We start from the raw sequence: 19,054 nt of genomic DNA, 5'->3' as shown, positions 1-19,054 counted from the left end.
AGACCGTGTGTGCTCCTGGCATGACAAAAACTGGGATCCAACTTTGGGAATCTGCCCAGTTCCTACAAAAGCAATGGGATTKACTCCTCAAGGACAGACTCTGCTGCCTACCTGAGAAAAGGCTGTGCCCAGGATTCCTTCTCAGATCCAGCAGGACAGCCTGGGAAAGCGGGAATGAGAGAAGCAGATAATTCCTGAAGGATGGTTTTGGGTGGGAGGACAGAAACACCAGCTCTGGAGGAGAATTCAGTCCTTTAATGTGAGCTTCTGTCAGATTTGAATGAGGACCAGACCCAAAAGTGAAACATCAGAGTAGAGTTAAAAAATCCAAACCACTTATTAGACACAGAAAAATACTCCTGTGGATCCTTTAAYTTCCCAACCATGGCATTGGCCTAGCTGCTTGTGCAGAGGAGACTGTTTTGGTTTTAGGTGGGATGGTAAAATTTGCTTTGCTCTGAGATTTCAGGGCTAAAGTTTTAGGAATGTCATGATTGGGAAACAGAGTTTAAAAAAACCCAACCAAAAAAACCCAAAAAAACCACAGAAAACCCAACTAAAAAGAAAACATATTCCATTTTTCATATCAACCACGTGACATTCAAGGGAAATTACCGGATTCTGCACCTGGGATGGAGCAACTCTGGATGCAGACTGGAATCTACACATTAGAGTTCAGATTTTTTTTTTTAAAGTGTATTATAATCTGCCAAAACCCCCCTGTAGATATGGGTACAGCATATGCTACATAAAAAAAACCAAACAAGTAAAAAATCTAACCCAAATTTTCAAAAAAATAAAATTCTTAATATTGTATCGTATCTGAGGTTTGAAGTCTGAACCTTATCCAATGCATTCCTTAATCTGTTTTGGATTTTGAACAGACTTCACAAATATGAACTCACCTAAAGAGCAGGAATGAGATTGAGTGATCCTAAAAAGAGGAGCGGAAAAGAAGATCCAAACACAGCATCCAAGTGGGACCTCTCACAGTGACCTGGAGGGGCTGGAGGTGTCCAGGGCAGGGAACGGAGCTGGGAAGGGTCTGGAGCCCCAGGAGAGGCTGAGGGAGCTGGAAAGGGGCTCAGCCTGGAGCAAAGGAGGCTCCGGGGGGACCTTGTGGCTCTGCACAACTCCCTGACAGGAGGGGACAGCCGGGGGGGTCGGGCTCTGCTCCAGGGAACAGGGACAGGAGGAGAGGGAACGGCCCCAGGATGGGACAGGGAGGGGCAGATTGGATTTTAGGGAAAATTTCTMCATGGAAAGGGCTGTAAAGCATTGGAAAGGGCTGCTCAGGGCAGGGGTGAGGCCCATCCCTGCAGGACTCCACTGAGGAATGGCTGGAGTTGATCCATCCCTGAAGGGCTCCAAAGCTGTGGATGTGGCACAGGGATGGCTGGAGTTGATCCAAGGGATCTTTTCCACCCTCAACAACCCCAATTCCATCTGCTCTGCTGCAGAAATCCCAAGCTCCTCATACACCACACACACGCACACAGGATTTGAAGTCAGGTCTAAAAACTGCACGGAAGTTCAATGCCCAGGCTGAATTTTCTCTGTTTCTGCATTTAAGAAGCCTTGGAGAGAAATTACCTGTTAAAGGTCCTAAAAATGGCATTTCCACATCAACCAGAGAAGATGAACCTTAGAAATGAACCCATTAGACAGCAGCAATTACATTCTTAACATTTCTTAAAACAGAAAAAAGGCACACAAGTCCCAAATTGTTCACAAGTTTAATGACTTACAAATCCGAAGTTTTGAATACAAATGTCATTTTTTAAAAAAAGAAATTATCAAAAATTTAGCGTTGCAGATCTGCTAATACAACTATATCTTTTTTTTAAAAGAATATTTACAGAATTCCAATGGAAAATAAAACTTAAGCATATGAAAATTTCAGAAAAGAGCTTCAGCTGGCAGTAATATGGCTTCCTGATTGCTGTACTGATCAACAGGAAAAGGGGGATAAACACTGGTATAAAAAAATTATTTTGTTTGTAGCTTTGCACTAGCACCCTATGGTTTAGGAACCATCATACGCAGACAAAGCCACTAAAAAAATATCTACCCTCTATCTATAAACACCGTAAGAAATATATTTTATAAAGAAACCATAGAATTATCAAAAATCTGAACTTAAAATCTGAGTGCAAATCAATTCACATAAAAAAAATCCCATAATTGGAATTACTGAATTGATTTAAACCTGGTTCTGGGACTCTTAAGGTTATTTCCTTGTTCTGGTGCTGGATCTTGTCCTCCTGCCCATCCCTCCAGTGGTCTGAGCTGCCCTTGCATCCTCTTCTCCAAGTTCTTTAGTTTTGTTCCTTCTTCCTTTTTGTAGAGACCCATTTTCATCGTTCCCTATTTGCACATGGAAAAATGTCAATTTGTATCACCAATCAAACATTTCCCACAAAATTCCATCTTCACCTCYGTTGTTTTGAAAGGAAACGTCCCCAATGACAACATTCCAAAGATTATATCTATGAATTCAACAAACCAGATACCAACCCCACACTTGTGCACATCCAATATCCTTAAAGTTGGATCCCTGAGGATTTACAGCTATTTCTGAAAGTAGGTTAACATTAATGAGAGCACCAAAACCAATTAGCTCCCCTTTTAGCTAAAATTCCTTCCACTGATATGGGAAACTAAAACTGAACCGACACCAAAGTGCTGCAAAAATGAAAACAGAGGAAGTTTTATGGCAGGAAATTCCTCACTGTGTAGTTCTAAAGAGTTGCTGTCACTTTTACTTCAATGCACTGATTTGATAATATTTTCTAATTGGGAATTTTTAAGTTAAGCTGTAAATTCCAGGGAATATTTTAGGTGAGAGCAGAACCAGGGCAGTGATTGTCCCCTGTACTGGGCACTGGGGAGGCACCTCCAGAGCTGCAGCCAGAGAAGGGAATGGAGCTGGGGAAAGAGCAGAAGCACCAGGAGCTGCTGAGGGAGGTGGGATCTTGGATCTTTTCCACCCTAAATGGTCCTGGTTCTATGRTCTACAGTTCTGTACAATTACTGTTGTATCTACACACAATTCAGACAACCTCAGGAAAGAGAAAAATCAATCACTGTCTCACCTGATTTGAATCTTTTGGGTGCCACGTCCTCTGCTGGCAGCTGGCATTTCCTTCGGCGAGAAGTGGAGGCTGCCTGTGGAGCAGGGTCACCCTCGTGGCCTTTTCCAGGCTGATTCTCTTCAGAGCCAGAGGATTTCCCACACAAATCCTGAGTTTCCTGAGCGTTGCCATTTTCTGGCAAGTCAGTGATTTTACAGAGAGAAGGAGCTGCCTCCAATGTCAATCCCACCTTCCTTTTATTATTCCTCAGTTGTCTTGTTCTCCCCCGGCATGGGTTATGTTCTGGAGATGTATCTTCACGTTCTTTAAGAATCCTTTTTTGCCCTCTGCCTCTGGGCAGGTCAGGTTTTCCCCTGAGAGAAGTGGAAATMGTTTCTTCCCGTGTGGAAGAAGTTGCTCTCTTCCTGCCTGCTCTCGATGGATTTTCTCTTGCAGGTTGAGCYACTTCCAAAAGGTTACTCTGTTGCTCTTCAGGAATTCCATCCTTCCCATCTCCTGGCAAACCTTGAGGTGAGGTGGGATTAAGAGCCCGTGAAGTGCTTGCTTGCCTCGAATTSCCTTCTGAAAGATCCTTGTTTTCCTGGGAAGGAGAATTATCCAAACTCTGGTTTTCTTTCCTATTATTTTTCCTACTGCTTTGTTTTGACGGGCCCTGTTTGCCCTGAACAGAACTTTTGGTTTCTGTCAAGGGAACAATTTCTTTCCTCCTGCCTCTTCTCAGCTGATTTTCTTTTCCAGATGGATCACAARTTTCTAAGAGAACATTTTGCTCTTCTTTGGGAGCTTCTTCTCCACCATTACCTGCTGGCAAACTGCGTTTCCCTCGAAGAGAGCTGGAATTTGTTGTGTGTGATGCCAGAGCAGTTTCTTTCCTTCTGCCCCTTGCTGGTGGCTTCTCCTTTGCTTCCAAAGGTACACTTTGCTCTTCAGGAGCACCCTCATCTTTAGCCTCACTCTCCAACAAGCCACGTTTTCTCTGGAGAGGAGCTGAACTTTTTGCCTCTGCTGCTGGATCAATCGTTTTCCTCCTGCCCCTTGCTGATGCATTCGCTTTTGCCTGCMAAGTTTTATTTCCCAGAGCTGGATTTTCATCTTCTCTCTCAGCCACCTTTTTATCCTCCTCTTGCAGCACCCCACGCCTGGTTCTGACAGAAGGAGATCTGGATGTGTGTGATGCTGCAGCCACCTCGCGTCTCCTGCCCCGTCTTGGTGGATTGTCCTCTGTTGAAGAGGGAGCAGTTTCCAAAGCTGATTCCTGCTCTTGTACAACAGCCTCACCTTCCTTGTGATCTGCACTTGATGTTTGTTTTTCCGTAAAGGCAGGAGTAGCTGTTTGTGGGATGGAATCACATTGCTTTCTCCTGCCTCTTCTGACTTGTGAAGGAGCATTTTCAGAATTCTCACGTTGATTAACTTCATCAGCCATCCCTTCATGCTCCCCAGGTAAACTCCTTTTACCTTCAATAACTTTGGAACTGCCTTCTTCAAGTTGAAAATTAACTTTATTACCTCTTCCCCTTCTAGAGCTCGTTGCATTTCCTTGTGCTGGGTTCTCCTGYAGGATTTCAGTTCGTGGTGCTTTAAGAATTCCCTGTTTGTTTCTSGTCCTGCTCTGACAGCCCTGAGCAGGATTGGCACTGGCTGAGGCAGGGACTGCAGGGGCAGCTGAGCTGGGCTGATCTTTCCTATCTTGGGCTGCACTGACACCAACAGAGCCCAGGGAACTCTGGAGAGAAGATTCACCCTCTTCTGTTTCTGACTTAAATTTGGGAGTAATTGATTTTAGGCTGTTCACATCTTCAGTAAATTCAACTCCTTTTTGCTCCAAAGTGTCTTTTTTGCCTCTCCTGTTTCTAGCCCTGTTTGCTTCCAAGTTCCGAGCACTGACTGGCATTTTGTTTGTCTCTGCAGAAGGTGACTCTGCCTTTAATCTTCGAGCTGCCTCTGTTGTAATTTCCTGAGCATTTTCTGTTKCACATCCCTGAGATCCTTTCATCTCATTTTTCACGTGGGATTGTGTTTCAGCAGTCTCAGACGATGTTTCCTCAYTCTTCTGAACATTTTGTGTATTTTCAAGTGCGACCCCACAAGCGTCTGCTTTGATTTCAGCTGAGTGCTTTCYGTTTCTGGTACTTCTAAAAGACTTAACTCTTCTCTCTGTTGCCTTTAGTTCAAGTTCCACGCCGTTTTCAGATTCTTGTGCTGTGACAGCCTCAGGAGCTTTGTCACAAGTCTGTCCATCTCTTTGTGTAACTTTTGGGGATGGGTCTTTACGAAGCTTTCTGGYTGTTCCACGAGGATCTCCTGGAGAAGCAGCTTTAGCTTGGTCATTCCGAGCTCTTCTCCCCCTTTTAGGAGGAATCACTGCTTCRGGGTTCTCCACTCCTCTGCGTCTCCTCCTCGGTGACAGGAGCCCTTCTTCACCATCTTCTATCCCGCTGTCATGAGCTTTGCTGTCAGCTTGATTTGAACCTGTTTGCAGCTGACCATTTTCATCTTGAATGTTTTTAGATCCTGTYTTTGTGGCTGGATCACCCTCAGTTTCTAACACATCACTGATGCCACAGTCCTGCAGACTCTGGTTGGTATTTGCAGGTGCTTTTTGGAGCACTGAAGAATCTTCAGCACAAGACTCAGCATTTTCATTGGGMTGTTTTAACTCCTTCAGTTCTCTCCTTCTACCTCTTCCTGGTCTCTGAGTAGCTCCAGGTTGTTCCACAGATGAGACACTTTCAAGTCCTTCCTGATCAGGGTGCTTTGAAACAACTTCTTGTACACAGCGCTTTGTCCTCCTTCCTCTTCCTTTGTTTTCAGATGTGACCACTCCTATCTCCTCTTGGATGCCAGGACTCTGCAATTCCTTTAAATTCACATCATTGTCACTTGGCTTTGTTGCAGCAGGAGATACAGCTCTCCTTGGTCTGCCCCTTCTTGGTCTCTGGGTAGGCTGCTCTCCACCAGTTGAGTCCTTCGRTTGAGAATCTTCACCTTGGGAAACTTTTCCTTTATTTCCTATACCAGGGTAAAGAGCACAAACAAAAATTAGACATTACTATGCCTGATGAAAATACCTGTGAGTTTCCATTTTCCTAACAGAGGCATCTTACTCAAATAAGTAATAAAATAAATATTTCACCAATTCCTAGATTAAAGGCCAGGCTTCTGGTTGAAGTTGTTTGGTTTATTTGAGAGGCCAAAGGGAAAAAAGGATCTTAGGTCAAGAAATTGCTGGGGCTCACTGAGAGAGCTTTAAACTAGATTTGAACTTCATGGTAACATTTATGACTTTGTACAGTCATGATTCCTCTAAGCCAAGTATTTGTACTTACCATATTTACGACTGGAATTAGAAYCAGGAGGTGCATTTTGTTCCTGAGAATCCGTAACATTTACTGAGCTGACCTAAGGGTATAAAAAATAACCAATAAATGAACTTGTGGAGCCAACCAATACAAAATTAATGTACAGCAGTATTTATCAAAATTCTTGTCAAATCCTTTTCTCTAGAAATGAAATCAAGTAGTCTTAACTACATCCATTTATCTGATATAAGCACACAAATGGAACAAACTTAATTCTTATAATCTAAAGTGAAAGACAACGCTGGAGCGGTTGAGAAGTTCCTAAATAAGTGCTCAAAGGGAATTTGGGGTATTGAAGGGAAATTCAATGAAGTGTTTTACTGTAGTTCTAAGCAACTTAAGTTCCAGCCTACTTTGACAATCACGAAGTGCAAAATCTTCCTTTCAATTCCTTATCTTACCTAAAATCCATAAATCTTWGTGCTAATTAGGGYTTTGCTSKCCCCTCTGCYTCTCCTGGGGATGGGGAAGCGTTGTGGTGCCTTAGCCTTCAGCCAGGGTTCAAACCATGACACAGGCAAATGTAATCTCTATAAAATATTCTAAGTTGTCATACTAGGAAGTGCAAATTCATTTCAACCACAAGCTTCAAAATATAAAAATATCCTTATAAAAATTCAAGTATTTTACCTTCATTTCCTCTGGGGTACCGAACATTTCTTTCACTCCAGCATAGTCCACTTCAGAATCAGATTTCTGTCTTGGTTCTGCCAGGAGCCTTTGCACCCCCACAAAATCCTCAACCGGCTGATATTTCTCTTTTGGAGACTTCATTAATCTGCTGATGCCAAACATGTTTTCTATGGGCTGAACTTTCTCCTTTGGAGTCTGGAAAATGCGGCTGATCCCAACCATGTCCTCCACGGGTTGGTATTTCAGCTTCGGGCTTTTCTTGGCTGCAGTCACACCTGCCACAGCTTTTACTGCTTCCCTGCTCTGTTCTGGGGTCTCCAGCAACCTTTTCAAGGCAATTTCATCTAGAACTGGTTCCTGCTCTTGCTGTGGGCTCTTCATGAGTTCCTTAATGCCAGACAGGTCCTCCACTGGTTCTGCCCTCCGCCGTGGGGTCCTCATGAGCTGTTTGATCCCTGACAAAGCCTCTGCAGGCTTTGATTTCTGCTTCGGGGTCTTCATGAGTTCCTTAATGCCAGACAGATCCTCCACTGGTTCTGCCCTCCGCCGTGGGGTCCTCATGAGCTGTTTGATCCCTGACAAWGCCTCTGCAGGCTTTGATTTCTGCTTCGGGGTCTTCATGAGTTCCTTAATGCCRGACAGGTCCTCCACTGGTTCTGGCCTCTGCTTTGGGGTCCTCATGAGCTGTTTGATCCCTGACAAAACCTCTGCAGGCTCAGGTTTCTGATTTGGGGTCTTCAAAAGCTGCTTGACTCCTGACAAAGCCTCTACAGGCTTTGTTTTCTGCTTTGGAGTCTTCATGAGCTGTTTAATCCCTGACAAAGCCTCTACAGGCTCAGGTTTCTGATTTGGGGTCTTCAAGAGCTGTTTGATCCCTGACAAAATCTCTTCAGGCTCCAATTTCTGATTCGGAGTCATTAAGAGCTGTTTTATGCCTGACAAAACCTCTGCAGGTGCCAATTTCTGATTTGGGGTCTTCATGAGCTCTTTGATGCCTGACAAAGCCTCTGTGGGCTCAGGCTTATTCCTTGGGGTCTTCATGAGCCTCTTAATGCCTGACAAAACCTCTCCTGGTTCTGACCTTTGCTCAGGGGTCCTTAAAATCTTCCTTTTGCCTGATAGGACCTCAACCGGTTCCAAGTTCTGCTTTGGAGTTCTCCTTTTACTTCCTGATTTCACCAGAGATGCTGTTTTTTCTGGAATTATTGCCGAACAATCCACATTATGTTCATGCCCAGCTTTTTGTTCCTCAGGAGTTTTTGTGGCTATTTCATCAAACATAGATGGAGAGGACTGCTCTCTCAGTAAGTGGAACAYGCCTGGACTCTCTTGTTTCTGCTCTGAAGCATCTGAATTATTTAATGGTGACACCATCATCTCTCCTGAAATAAGCAGTAAATTTATGTCATTTGGAAAATAAACTAAGCAGAAAATCTAAGAGTTTTAATTGTTGTATAATTTTAGAAAAATAATATTCAAATAGAGCCTTCTAGAAATCAAAACCCAAACATGTGCATTCAGTATCTGAAAAAACTCTAAAGTAGTTTTAAGTTTCACATTAAGTAAAATGAAATACCCTATACAGAAATTAACTGGAACGACAACATTTTAATACCTGATAAATATAAAAGGCTCCTTTCATGGGTTGCTGGATGCCTCACCTCAGCTAAGTCTGCCTAGGCTGACACTGCTGCTACCCCATAATATACCTAAACTTTCCCCTTTTCAAATACCAAACCTACCAGATTCCTCAGGAGTCTGCAAGTCCGAAAAGTCCCCCGCAGCACCCGGTGGTGTGAACTCAGCATTCTGAGTAWTGGCCAAAGGTAATGTTCTTCCATCCTGGCTTTTTGGAGTTTGAAACATTTCAGGCACTCCTAGAAATGGTTTTTRCAGAAATGAGCACGTGTTTTGACACAAGAACTGCACAGCTGGCAGAGGGAGTGGCAGGTTTTAAAATCTCACCTGTGAAGCTTTCATCCATATCCATGTTGAGCTTCAGGATGGGATTTTTTACCACTTTAGGCACGTGTCCAGCAGATCTGACTGTGGTGGAATAAGCTCTGCCTACAACTATGGTAGCAGGGGACTCTGCATGACCTGTGCTGAAGTGATCTTTTATTTTCTTCTCTGGAGTCTGCAGACATAAAGGAAAAATTAAAATAAGAGTTATTAAACTAAGATTCATGGTGGAAGAGGTGGTCAAGCTTCTTCCCATTGCTCATCATCACTCCTGCTTAACTGGGAGGTTCCAGAAGACTGAAGCACATCCAGTGCMAAGAAGGGTTGGAAGGCTCAGCCAGCCTGAGTTTAGGAAAGGCAGGTCCTACCTGACCAATCTGATTTTTATGATCAGAGGTCAGATTCCATGATCTTGGAGGTCTTTTCCAACTTTAATAATTCTTTGATTCCTTTTATACAAACCTGCATTTCTCACGTGCTGTGAGAGACACCAACACACATTTTTACAGCATATCAGAGCTCAGAAGCTTCCAGCTTCTGAATCAAAATTCACCAAAATTGTTTGGTGGTCATGTAAGAAAATCAAACAAAGAAAGACAAAAAAGAAAAGGATACCTTTGGTGGGTGTCTCAGCCTCTTCAGGGCTCTTCCTTTTCGAACACTTTTTCTAGCAGTCTTTGATTGTGGTCTTGCAACTCCCAATTTTACCACRTCTGCCCAAGATTTTGCAACTAGAAGCAAATGAGAAAGAGCCGCTTTAACTTTCAGCTGTGTAAATGAAGTTCACAATGACTTCTTTATGATTCCAGTGGATTTTCTGCAGCCTGGTAGAGGAACGTGTTGTATTACCTGACAACACCTAAAGTATTCTCTGAAAAGTTTTTTAATTTGAAAACTCAATTTCAATTGAAGAAGAGTCCAAGTYCCCAGTATGGTTTTCCATACCAAAACAATGAGCTTCACACAGGTCAGATCYTACAATTAACACCAACCCAATTTCTTCCTCACTCTTTTGCAAGGAATTAATTTTTCCCAATAGAAACCTGCCATGAGCCTTTCAGCCTTTGTCATTATAGATGAGTTTTCCTCTGGTGAGAAGAGAAATTGTTTCTAAGTGAAGCTTCTTTCACCACTTCCTGAAGAATTTCAGCCAGGAAACTATTTATCCTACTTAYAGCATTTAGTTCTACACAGAGTTCCCTTAGTTTTTCTTGTATCACTTTCTCCTTGTGACATACTCCCAAAATTCCCAAAGCAAGGTCACCTTTATGACAGCATCATTCTGTGCATAGCAGTGGGAGCAGGGAATTACAGCTGGGTAATAAGAGAAGTGGGAAGTTGTAGGACACTTGCTTTGTTTACTTCAGAAAAAAAAAGCTATCAGAACACAGGGATCATAGAGAAGAAATGATTTTTTAAAGTAGAGATAAAAAGAGGAATGCTGCTCCTAAAGAAAAGGATGTTCTTATTCTCTTGTCAGAATTGCTGTATCAGTGTGTAAATAAAAAGAACWTTGAAAAGCTGACATTGCCAGGGTGTGCAGGATGCAGAGAAAAATGCCAAGCATCCAGAAAATCTGAAAAAGAATTGGAAACCAAGTTTTATTTTGGATCCGAATTTTTTAAGAGTTGTGATGCTCTTTCTGTGTTACAAAACTGATGYAATGATATTAAAAACCACATTACAAAGAGGTGGTGAGAAATGGAGTGCCACTGAGCTCAACAGCTCTGCTGCCACTAAAGCAGAGAGAATAATAGGAATAAAAATTCCTGGTAAATGGGGAATTTGATTTTGTCCAATGAATTTAACTGATGAAAACAGTGGCAAACACAAGTTTATTCAAAAGTAAAAACTTAAAGAACTATAACTCCCCTTATTACTGTATTTCCAATGCCTTCAAAAATTTCCAGTCAGTGCTCAACACTGAAAATTTTGAAGATTTGAAAGTAACACCCAGTTATGATCCTATTTTGTATTTTCATCTGTTGTGCATCACTTACTTGAAGGAGTTAAATGCAGCCCAGTACCTGGACAAAAATTGTGAGCTTTGTATAAAAATAAGGCACAAAATAACCAAAGTTAAGCTGCATTCCTATAAAGTGTTAAGTTTTTCAAAACAAAATTGATGTGATAAACATGGTTTAGTTCAACAGTACTTGAACTTGACAGATTTTAGAGATCATGTCTCTAACCTTGCAAAGAGARGGTGAATTTTACCATTTTTCAACTTCCAAAYATTGTGTTTAAATGAGTTTATAAATGGTTTAATAAAATTGCTCTTTGAATCAGAAAATGCATCTTTGCACTTCCATGAAGCCAAAATTTAGAAGATGCACCAATCATGTGGTGGCCTCTGCCTAACAAAATAGGCATTTTCCAGTTTGACTCCTGTATATTAAAGCATAGAAATGAATATTAAAAATTAAATGTTGAAACCAACCTAATAAATTGGCACTGGAGGCACCACTTCTCCTCTTGGCACTGATAACAGCCACAGCCCCACCTCTGCTCTTCCTGGCAGTGCCCTTTGATCCCAKCTGGGCACTTCTGGCTGCCTTGGGAGGTGCCACTGTCACAGAGGYTTTGTCATCCTGGGCAGCAGGAGAAGATTTGGGTGTTTTCCCTTGGACACCACTTTTCTCTGGATCTGTGTCTTCTGTGCCAGCATCCTTCTCCTCTGCAATTGGGAGTGGTGTGGGGAGCTGGGAGATGGAGAAACGCCCTTTTCTGAAAGGGGCTGGAGAGCCTGGACGAATTCTCGGTGTTGCCTTCCCTGAGGGAGGGGATGAGGCACCTGGAAACTGCTGGGCTGGTGAAGTTTTGAGTGACTCTTTTTCTTCCTGGTAAAAAAAAAAAATACATATTAGTGAATGGAGAATATTTGCAGATTTTTAATGAGGTGATCTGTCCAGGGAAACCCTGCCTCAGATTTGGATTATTTTACTTTTTTCAGGAATGATACAGGAAATTATTCCTAAACCATTGACCAAGTCTGGGGCTAAATTTGGCAGGAAGGTCTACCTTACTCTTTTTCATCCTTACATTTTCCCATCCTTACCCTTTATCCATCCCCAGCCACCAATTAAAAAATTTTATGTCGATTTTAGTTTCAGATTGATTGATTTTAGTCTGAATTTCTCCTTCTTTTACTCATCCAATAAGTAGCAGAGTGASCTTGCCAATGAATTTTGTCGTACTTTTCACTTTAAACTTGCTTTTGCTGATGCCTTTGCTGGTGATTCTCAAGTGTCCCAAAACACTCATGAGTGACACCAACATGCATCACACAAGATTTACTACTAATTTTGCATTAATAAATAATAGATACAGAATTTATAAATTCTGTTCACAGTATGGACTCAGCAACTCTATTACTCTCAACATTTACCTGGTCTATCAGATGCTTCAGTCCCTGAGCCTTTTTGAGCACAGCCCGAGGAGAGTTTCCATAGGGCAAACTCCGTCTGGCAGGGAGAGCTCCTCTTTTCAGGGGAGAGTTGGGAGGCAAAGTCTTATCGAAGAGTTCWGGGCTCAGATGACCACCAAAAGACACTCTCTTTCTTTTTCCCAAAGTTTGAGGGAGCATTTCATCACTTTTCCTCTTCTGAGAGATCGCTTTTGTCTTGCCTGAAAAGAACAATTGAAAATATTTTAGATACTTAAGAATCCAAGGCAGCATTTTAACCTTYCCTTGTGCATTTCAAAGTTACAAACAAACCCAAAGACAACTGATCATAGCGATTCAATCAAGGAAACTTTTACACATATTGTGTATTGATTGTTAGATAAGATCTAATATAACGTCATGATAAATATTTTAGAATTAGTGTCAGCAAATTGGTTCTGTATTTTATCAAAGTGGAAGAATTCTCAGAAAAGTGGCACAAAATTTCTCTAACATAAAGAACAAGGCAGGGGATCCCATGTAATTACCTGAGTCTTCTCCACCCAGGAGGCCAGAAGTTGCAGTTTCTGAGCCAGGCTCAGGGTCCTTCAGCTCAGCAGCATTTCCTGCAGATCTTCTCTTGGCTGGTGGTTTCCGAGGTGTTGTAGCGCCAGCATCTTCCAATTGCTGGTTTTGGTGATCCTCCTCCACAGCCAGCTCTGCTGGAGTTCCACTGTCTTTTCTACCTGAATTCTGATGTTCCTGAACTGCATTTGTCTCCAGTGCTGTTTCAATCACCACWCCAGAGGACCTTGGCCTTCCCCTTTTCCTTCCAGAGCCAGGTTTCTGAGCAGCAGGAGATGCCATTATACCTTCTGAAGCCAGTGCCTCTGAATGGACACTTTTGTCTGAGAATTCTTTACTTTGCCTGCTGTTTCTTCTGGGCCTCTTGGAGTTAGAGGAAGGAGTTTCACAGGGTCCCCCCTTTGAGTTATCCAGGTTTGCCTGATCCCAGATTTCTTTCAGCACTTCTTGGACAGGTTTTCCTGGTGTTTGTTGTTTGCTCTTTCGTCTTTGCTTTAAACATTTGTTTTCTGACAGAGGCAGTTGTGTGCTGTCAGTTGTGCTCACTGAATCTTGCCTTGGAGTTCCAGCTGCAATTTCTGGAAGAGACTCAGGTTTCAATGACCCACGCCGTGGGGTCCTTGCAGTACCAGCATTTTCAGGATTCATTGCTGTGGTTTCTTTGGGAGGTGACACAAAAAGAGACCGAGGACTCTTCCTCCTGGGYGTTGGTGTGGACTGCACACATTTCCCTGCTTCAGGAACACTGCGTGTGGGGGTTGTAGGACTGCAGATTGTCCCTCTGTCTGAGTAACCCAACCTTTCTATGGAGCACTGCTCCAGTGAAAACAGGGAATTCCTGTGATTCTCCTTGCTGGGTTTGGGGGTAGCTGCAGTGCYTTTGGATCTGCCTGGTGTCCTCGGGCCCTTAGGATCCTGCAAGGGACTCTGTGTGGTGTCTCCTGACACCTCCTTTGAAACGGAATTTCGAGGACTCCTGCTAAAACTCTTCCTGGGAGTTTTTTCTGCAGCTGCCAGCGGGTTAAATCCTGGGCCCTGTACTTCTCTTCTTACAATTATACATTCTTCCATATTTTCCCTTCTGACTGCTTCCTTTCCTTTRGTCAGGCTGCCCAGATCAAAAAGACAACTCAGGGATGAAATGGGAGCACTTGGTTCTGGCACAGCATTCCCAGGCTCTCCTTTTGCAGCTTGCTGAGAGKCAGTTCCCCCGTGCAGAGGTTTTTCCACTTTCAGCTCATTTTTCAGATTTTGATAGAGTTTGCTAAAGGGAGACATTTCATTTTGCTTTTTAAGAACACGATGTATTCTCTGTGAAGATTTGGGTGTCTGGAGTTTGACAGGGAAAGCTTTAGAGCGATTTTCCTCTGGAGTTTGTTTATTTGCATTGGCATTTTTTTCTTCACACTCAGCATTATCTACAAAGCAAAACAAAACAAAAATACAGACACTGAGTTACTTTAGAATTGCAGAGCTACAAATATAAGTTCCATAAATACAGATTAAAAATTCCTTTCTCTCCCAATATCAGGGCTCACTGAAATGGGACACTTGGAAACAACTGGGGCTTTTTGCATTGAACAAAAATCTGTTAGAAATTATAATGAAGAGCCTTCTTTGAAAATCAGGATTATTTAAGACAATAAGGATGGGAAGGGGAAGTCCTGTCATTTAAGCAGCCTATGGGTTATAATAATCCAGACTTAGCAGCTATGGATTTTTCTGGTCTTACATAGAATATTTCCTATAAACAATTATTTCACTATATACCATGTACCTCCAAAATGATACTTGTTTCAATTTATTAGGAAASGATGCATAAGATGATGCAATATTTGCTTCAAAAAGGTGGAGCTGCAGGTCAGCAGAAAAGTTCAAGTTAAAATTTAATGCCAGGGATGAATTCACATCATCTAAGCATGATGGAATAATCACTGACACAGCAAGGTGTACTCAGATCGAAAACTTAAATTCTTTCCCCCCACTCTTTAAACCTTGTTTTAATTCTTCTAAGAATAAATGCAGTTAAGGGGACAAAAGCAAACACAACCCTCAGAAAACAGGTACCAACCTGAAGCATCAAGACTTTTAGCTCCTGAAGTTTGTTTGTGTAATAATTCCACTTCTGCCACCTGCTGAACATGAAGAACCTGTAAATTTGTACAGCATTACAGCAGAGCAACAAATACTTTACAGTTTAGCTTTCAACTGTACATTGAAAAAACCCTATTGATGAAAGAATATGCATTGTCCCTAAACAGGCTTTAAAGTATTCAAACTGAACCCTTAAACTTTTCAATATTTAACATTGACCAATACATTTGAGGSCCTACAGAACCACAAGTTTATCTTATTTTATGATTTAAATTATGAGCTGTCAAAGTAGCTGTAGAAGAATAAAAACATTTGAACCTCCCCTTCTTACCAGACCCAGTGGAACATTATTGGTTCTGCTTGTATCAGTAACATGAATCATTAATTATCTATTACCAAAAAACTGACAAATTTCTGACTAAAATTTAGACAAAAAAAACCCTAAATTTTTTAAAATTTATCTGATGGAGTTAATTTGTATTTTCAGACAGAAAGGTACTTTAGGGCTGAAAAGTGATTTCTAATAACACAAGGAAATAAAATACTATTACCAATGGACTTGTAATAAAAAAGCCCATGGCCACCAAATTACCTGCAGAGTTTCATCTTTTGGAGACCTGGAACGCCTCTTTTTCGGAGTTGATTGTAGAGGATATTCAAACCTGAAAGAAATATTTTAAAATATGACCATTTTTTGGTTAATAGTTATGACAAAATTCCCATTATCCCAAGAGAAATTACCTAGGAATARTTGTCCCCTCCCAACAATGAACACATCTCAATTCTAAAGGCTTTAGCAACTTAAAAGCACTTTAAATTTCCCCCTAAAACTTGAATTCCCTTGGAATAAAGGCAACCAACCCTTGAAATAAAATTAGAATAGTTTCTAGACAGTTTGATCTTTGCTGATTTAGCTTAACACAATGCAAGATAAAAAGATATCTTTAAGCCATCCTGCCTTCTGATGGAGGCCTGCAAGACTTTGTAGAGAAATATGAAYTAAACTTCATCAATTTATGCTCTAGAATCAAATAATTCAGGAGTTTGGCCRTGGCACCCACCTGAAAGAACGATCAATAATGGTTAACACATCTCCATGCTTCAGGGGAACAGGCTGCTCAAAGCAAGCTCCATTCAGCTGCGTGGGGTTCACYGTGCTTAAATTAGTCAGGACTGCCTAAAAATCAAACAAACAGTTCAGWCACTGCTCAGATGCAGCAAACAATRCATGTTTCAYTAAAACAYGAGCATCTCACCTCCTTGTTCTCATTGATCTCAATTTTGCAGTGCTCGTTGGACACCCATGGCAGGCGCATGCGGATGTCACATTCTGTTTTCCTGGYGGGAAACACAAGTTTAGTTTCACACAAAACACAGGGAAATTTGCTAAAATTAGGGGGTTTCCCAACATTTTAGCAGTTGAACAGCATCATGATTTCTCAGATTTAAAGAAAATTAATTAAATCTTTTTAAAAGGGCAAAAAAAAGCAGCTCACACTTCTACAGCATCAAAGAATCAGARGAAGTTGTGAAATACCCAAATTGTGAAAAGAGCAGGTCACAACAAGCTGAGACATGGATACAACAGACAGGTGGTGTATGGGATTCCTTRCTTCCCAAATTTCCCAAGCCTTGTGGAGTTATTTTCAGACAAAATGTGCTCTTAAACTCATTCTCAGGCTTACATTTCTCACCTGAGATAAAGAACAGGTAACTAGACCCTTGGTCTCACCTGCAGAACCACTTCTACCTTCTTAAAAGTTACTAGCGAGTGAAAAGATGTTTCTAAATGCAAAGACTTTTCCTTTCTTTTCTTAAAATAATCTCTGACACCTTAATTTGCTGTTGGTCTTATCACTAATAATCCCTTCCCCAGATTTCCTGAAACTTCAGGAAACTTAAAATCAATAAATCAATCAATCAATCAAATTAATTATGGCAAGGAAAGACTAAAAGGAGTAAGAAAACAAAGTTCAGGTTTCTACTCTTACAATTAACATTAACCAAGCATCACTTTCTCTCCTCTGTACACCATTCATAAATAAACATTTATTTTTGTAAACTAAAAGACAATCTGCAGGAAAACATTGCTCATTGTTTCAAGGTATGCAAGCACTCAACAAATTCTCACCTTCCAAATAAACAAGAAGTTGAGGTGAGTGGAAAAACAATTCCATCAGTCCCATTCCTTTTAATGACAACGATTTTCCCATAGCGAGGCATCTTCAAATGGAAGGAACCTTACCTATAAAAAACATCCAGATTACTCATCCCAAAAATGTTTTACATGTTTTTAAAAATAAATTGAGGTAAATGTTTATGGTTTATTTTGCTCCAGAGAGGAGACATTTCCCAATAGACAGAAGAATCTCAGTGTTGTTTACATGTGTTTCCCTGAGTAAAAAACAGTTWATATAAATATGTTTATATAAATAGTCAAACTAATTTTACATATTCAGGAGGTTTTTGCTACCCATCAGAACCTTGGAGAGGTTCAGACTGTATTGTGTCCCACAAACAACTTAAAACCTCACTCCTCACCTAAACCTAAATCTTTCAATCTCTTTCTCACACGGAAATACCCAGATTTGAATTTAAAATTGAGACCAACTGACTGCAATTGTATCCTCCTGGAAAAGGAGGGATTAGTGGCATCAGCTCCCAGGAGCACAGGAAGGAACAGACTGGAAATTGGGCAATGCTGAACTCTGTCGCGATGGGATGCGATAGAGCCGGGAGGGAGGAAAGGGCATTTCTGCTGCACAAACCAGGATAAACAGCGCTAAACTGACACAAAACTGCTTAAACCAAASCCGCAGCGTTTGCAAAACCAGACACGCTTTTTATAGATTTTCATATCATGCGCTATTTCATGTATAAACAGGATTGGCGCAAGCGATCTTCAAGGAAGCACCTTTAAAAACACTCTATATTTGAAAGCAGCAAAGGTAAAACAACGGATTTAAATGCAGTTAAGAAGGACCCTCGTTGAGTGTTTTGGTCGATAAAACACTTGTTMACAACAAGACACAACTTTGGGGCGAACCCGGCAGTCCCTTTAGCTTTTAGGAAGCGAAAATATTCGGTGTCCTACACCGAGAGCACCCTGTACACGGCAGCCACCAGCCCTTACAAGGCAAAAAAGCCACATGTGCTGCAGATGCCCAAGTTTGAACCCGGGCTCGGGGCTGTGACAAGAAAGGTAAACACCGSGGGAGAGAGGGGCAACAGCCACCATGACAGAGGCAATAGCCACCATGAGGTGGGTGTCAGGCGGCACAACTCCTCCCCGCGGCTACCCCCGCCCCAAAGCCGCGTCCCCCCGGTTCTACCCCCCTCACCCGCTCGCTCGTTCACCCGTACCTGGGTCTTTCGGAGCGCTGACGGCCCCGTGTGGCGGMGCCCCCCCCACTCCGCGCTCCCGTCACTGCGCGGCGCCGACTGAGCCCTTCCCGCGCGCGCGCCTCGGCCCCCCAGACCTCGCACCGGCCCCCCAGCCTACCCGGATGTATCCCTCCGCCAAACATCAAAACACAGCCCCCGGCAGCCGCGCAGACAGACGGACCGGGAGCCGCCGCCGCCACCCGCGCCTACCGGCAGCAGCCATGGCTGATGGACAGCACCGAGCCCGCCCGGCCGCGACAAACGGCACCGGATAGAGGGACTCTTTTAGCTTTACCCCGTGCCAGGTCGGCGGAAGGAGAAAAGAGCGCACCGAGCTGGCCGTTGAAGGTTCAAAAAGGAGCGCGGCGGCGTCTGATTGGAGGAGGGGGCGGCGCGYGACGCGCAGCGCAGCCAATGGGGAGCGGCGATGGGCGGTTTRAGTTCAAATGGAGGCTCCGCCCCCGGAGCCGCCCGCGCCTCAGGCACCGCCCCCAGCGCGGCGGGAACGCCCTCAGCCCCTCATGGCGGGCGGGGCACGGAGACGGGGCTGAGAC

At 42.7% G+C, this 19,054-nt stretch overlaps 1 protein-coding gene across 5 annotated transcripts; it reads right to left on the bottom strand.

Moving 5' to 3' along the window:
* Positions 1–1,722: 1,722 nt before the first annotated feature.
* LOC130584193 (proliferation marker protein Ki-67-like) lies at positions 1,723–18,808 on the bottom strand. 5 transcript variants are annotated; one of them, XM_057384020.1, is made up of 16 exons: positions 18,711–18,808; positions 17,248–17,361; positions 16,373–16,454; positions 16,178–16,293; positions 15,709–15,778; positions 15,094–15,172; positions 12,986–14,440; positions 12,441–12,679; positions 11,493–11,892; positions 9,668–9,783; positions 9,056–9,227; positions 8,833–8,967; positions 7,088–8,472; positions 6,425–6,497; positions 3,096–6,107; positions 1,723–2,367 (listed from the first exon to the last, which is right to left on the bottom strand). In XM_057384020.1, the coding sequence occupies exons 2-16, from the start codon at positions 17,337–17,339 to the stop codon at positions 2,231–2,233; spliced, it is 7,563 nt and encodes a 2,520-aa protein (XP_057240003.1). In that variant the 5' UTR covers positions 17,340–17,361; positions 18,711–18,808; the 3' UTR covers positions 1,723–2,230. The 5 variants fall into 5 exon arrangements, with proteins under 5 accessions (XP_057240003.1, XP_057240002.1, XP_057240001.1 ...); XM_057384019.1 differs by lacking the exon at positions 18,711–18,808 and adding an exon at positions 18,619–18,700; XM_057384018.1 differs by lacking the exon at positions 18,711–18,808 and adding an exon at positions 18,480–18,573.
* Positions 18,809–19,054: the final 246 nt, after the last annotated feature.

This window comes from Malurus melanocephalus, unplaced genomic scaffold (genome assembly GCF_030028575.1).
Source record: "Malurus melanocephalus ecotype Western Australia unplaced genomic scaffold, MMel_1.1 scaffold_676, whole genome shotgun sequence".
Taxonomy (NCBI): domain Eukaryota; kingdom Metazoa; phylum Chordata; class Aves; order Passeriformes; family Maluridae; genus Malurus; species Malurus melanocephalus.
The sequence above is the reverse complement of the archived record's forward strand: the minus strand, read 5'-3'. Positions and strand labels throughout refer to the sequence as shown.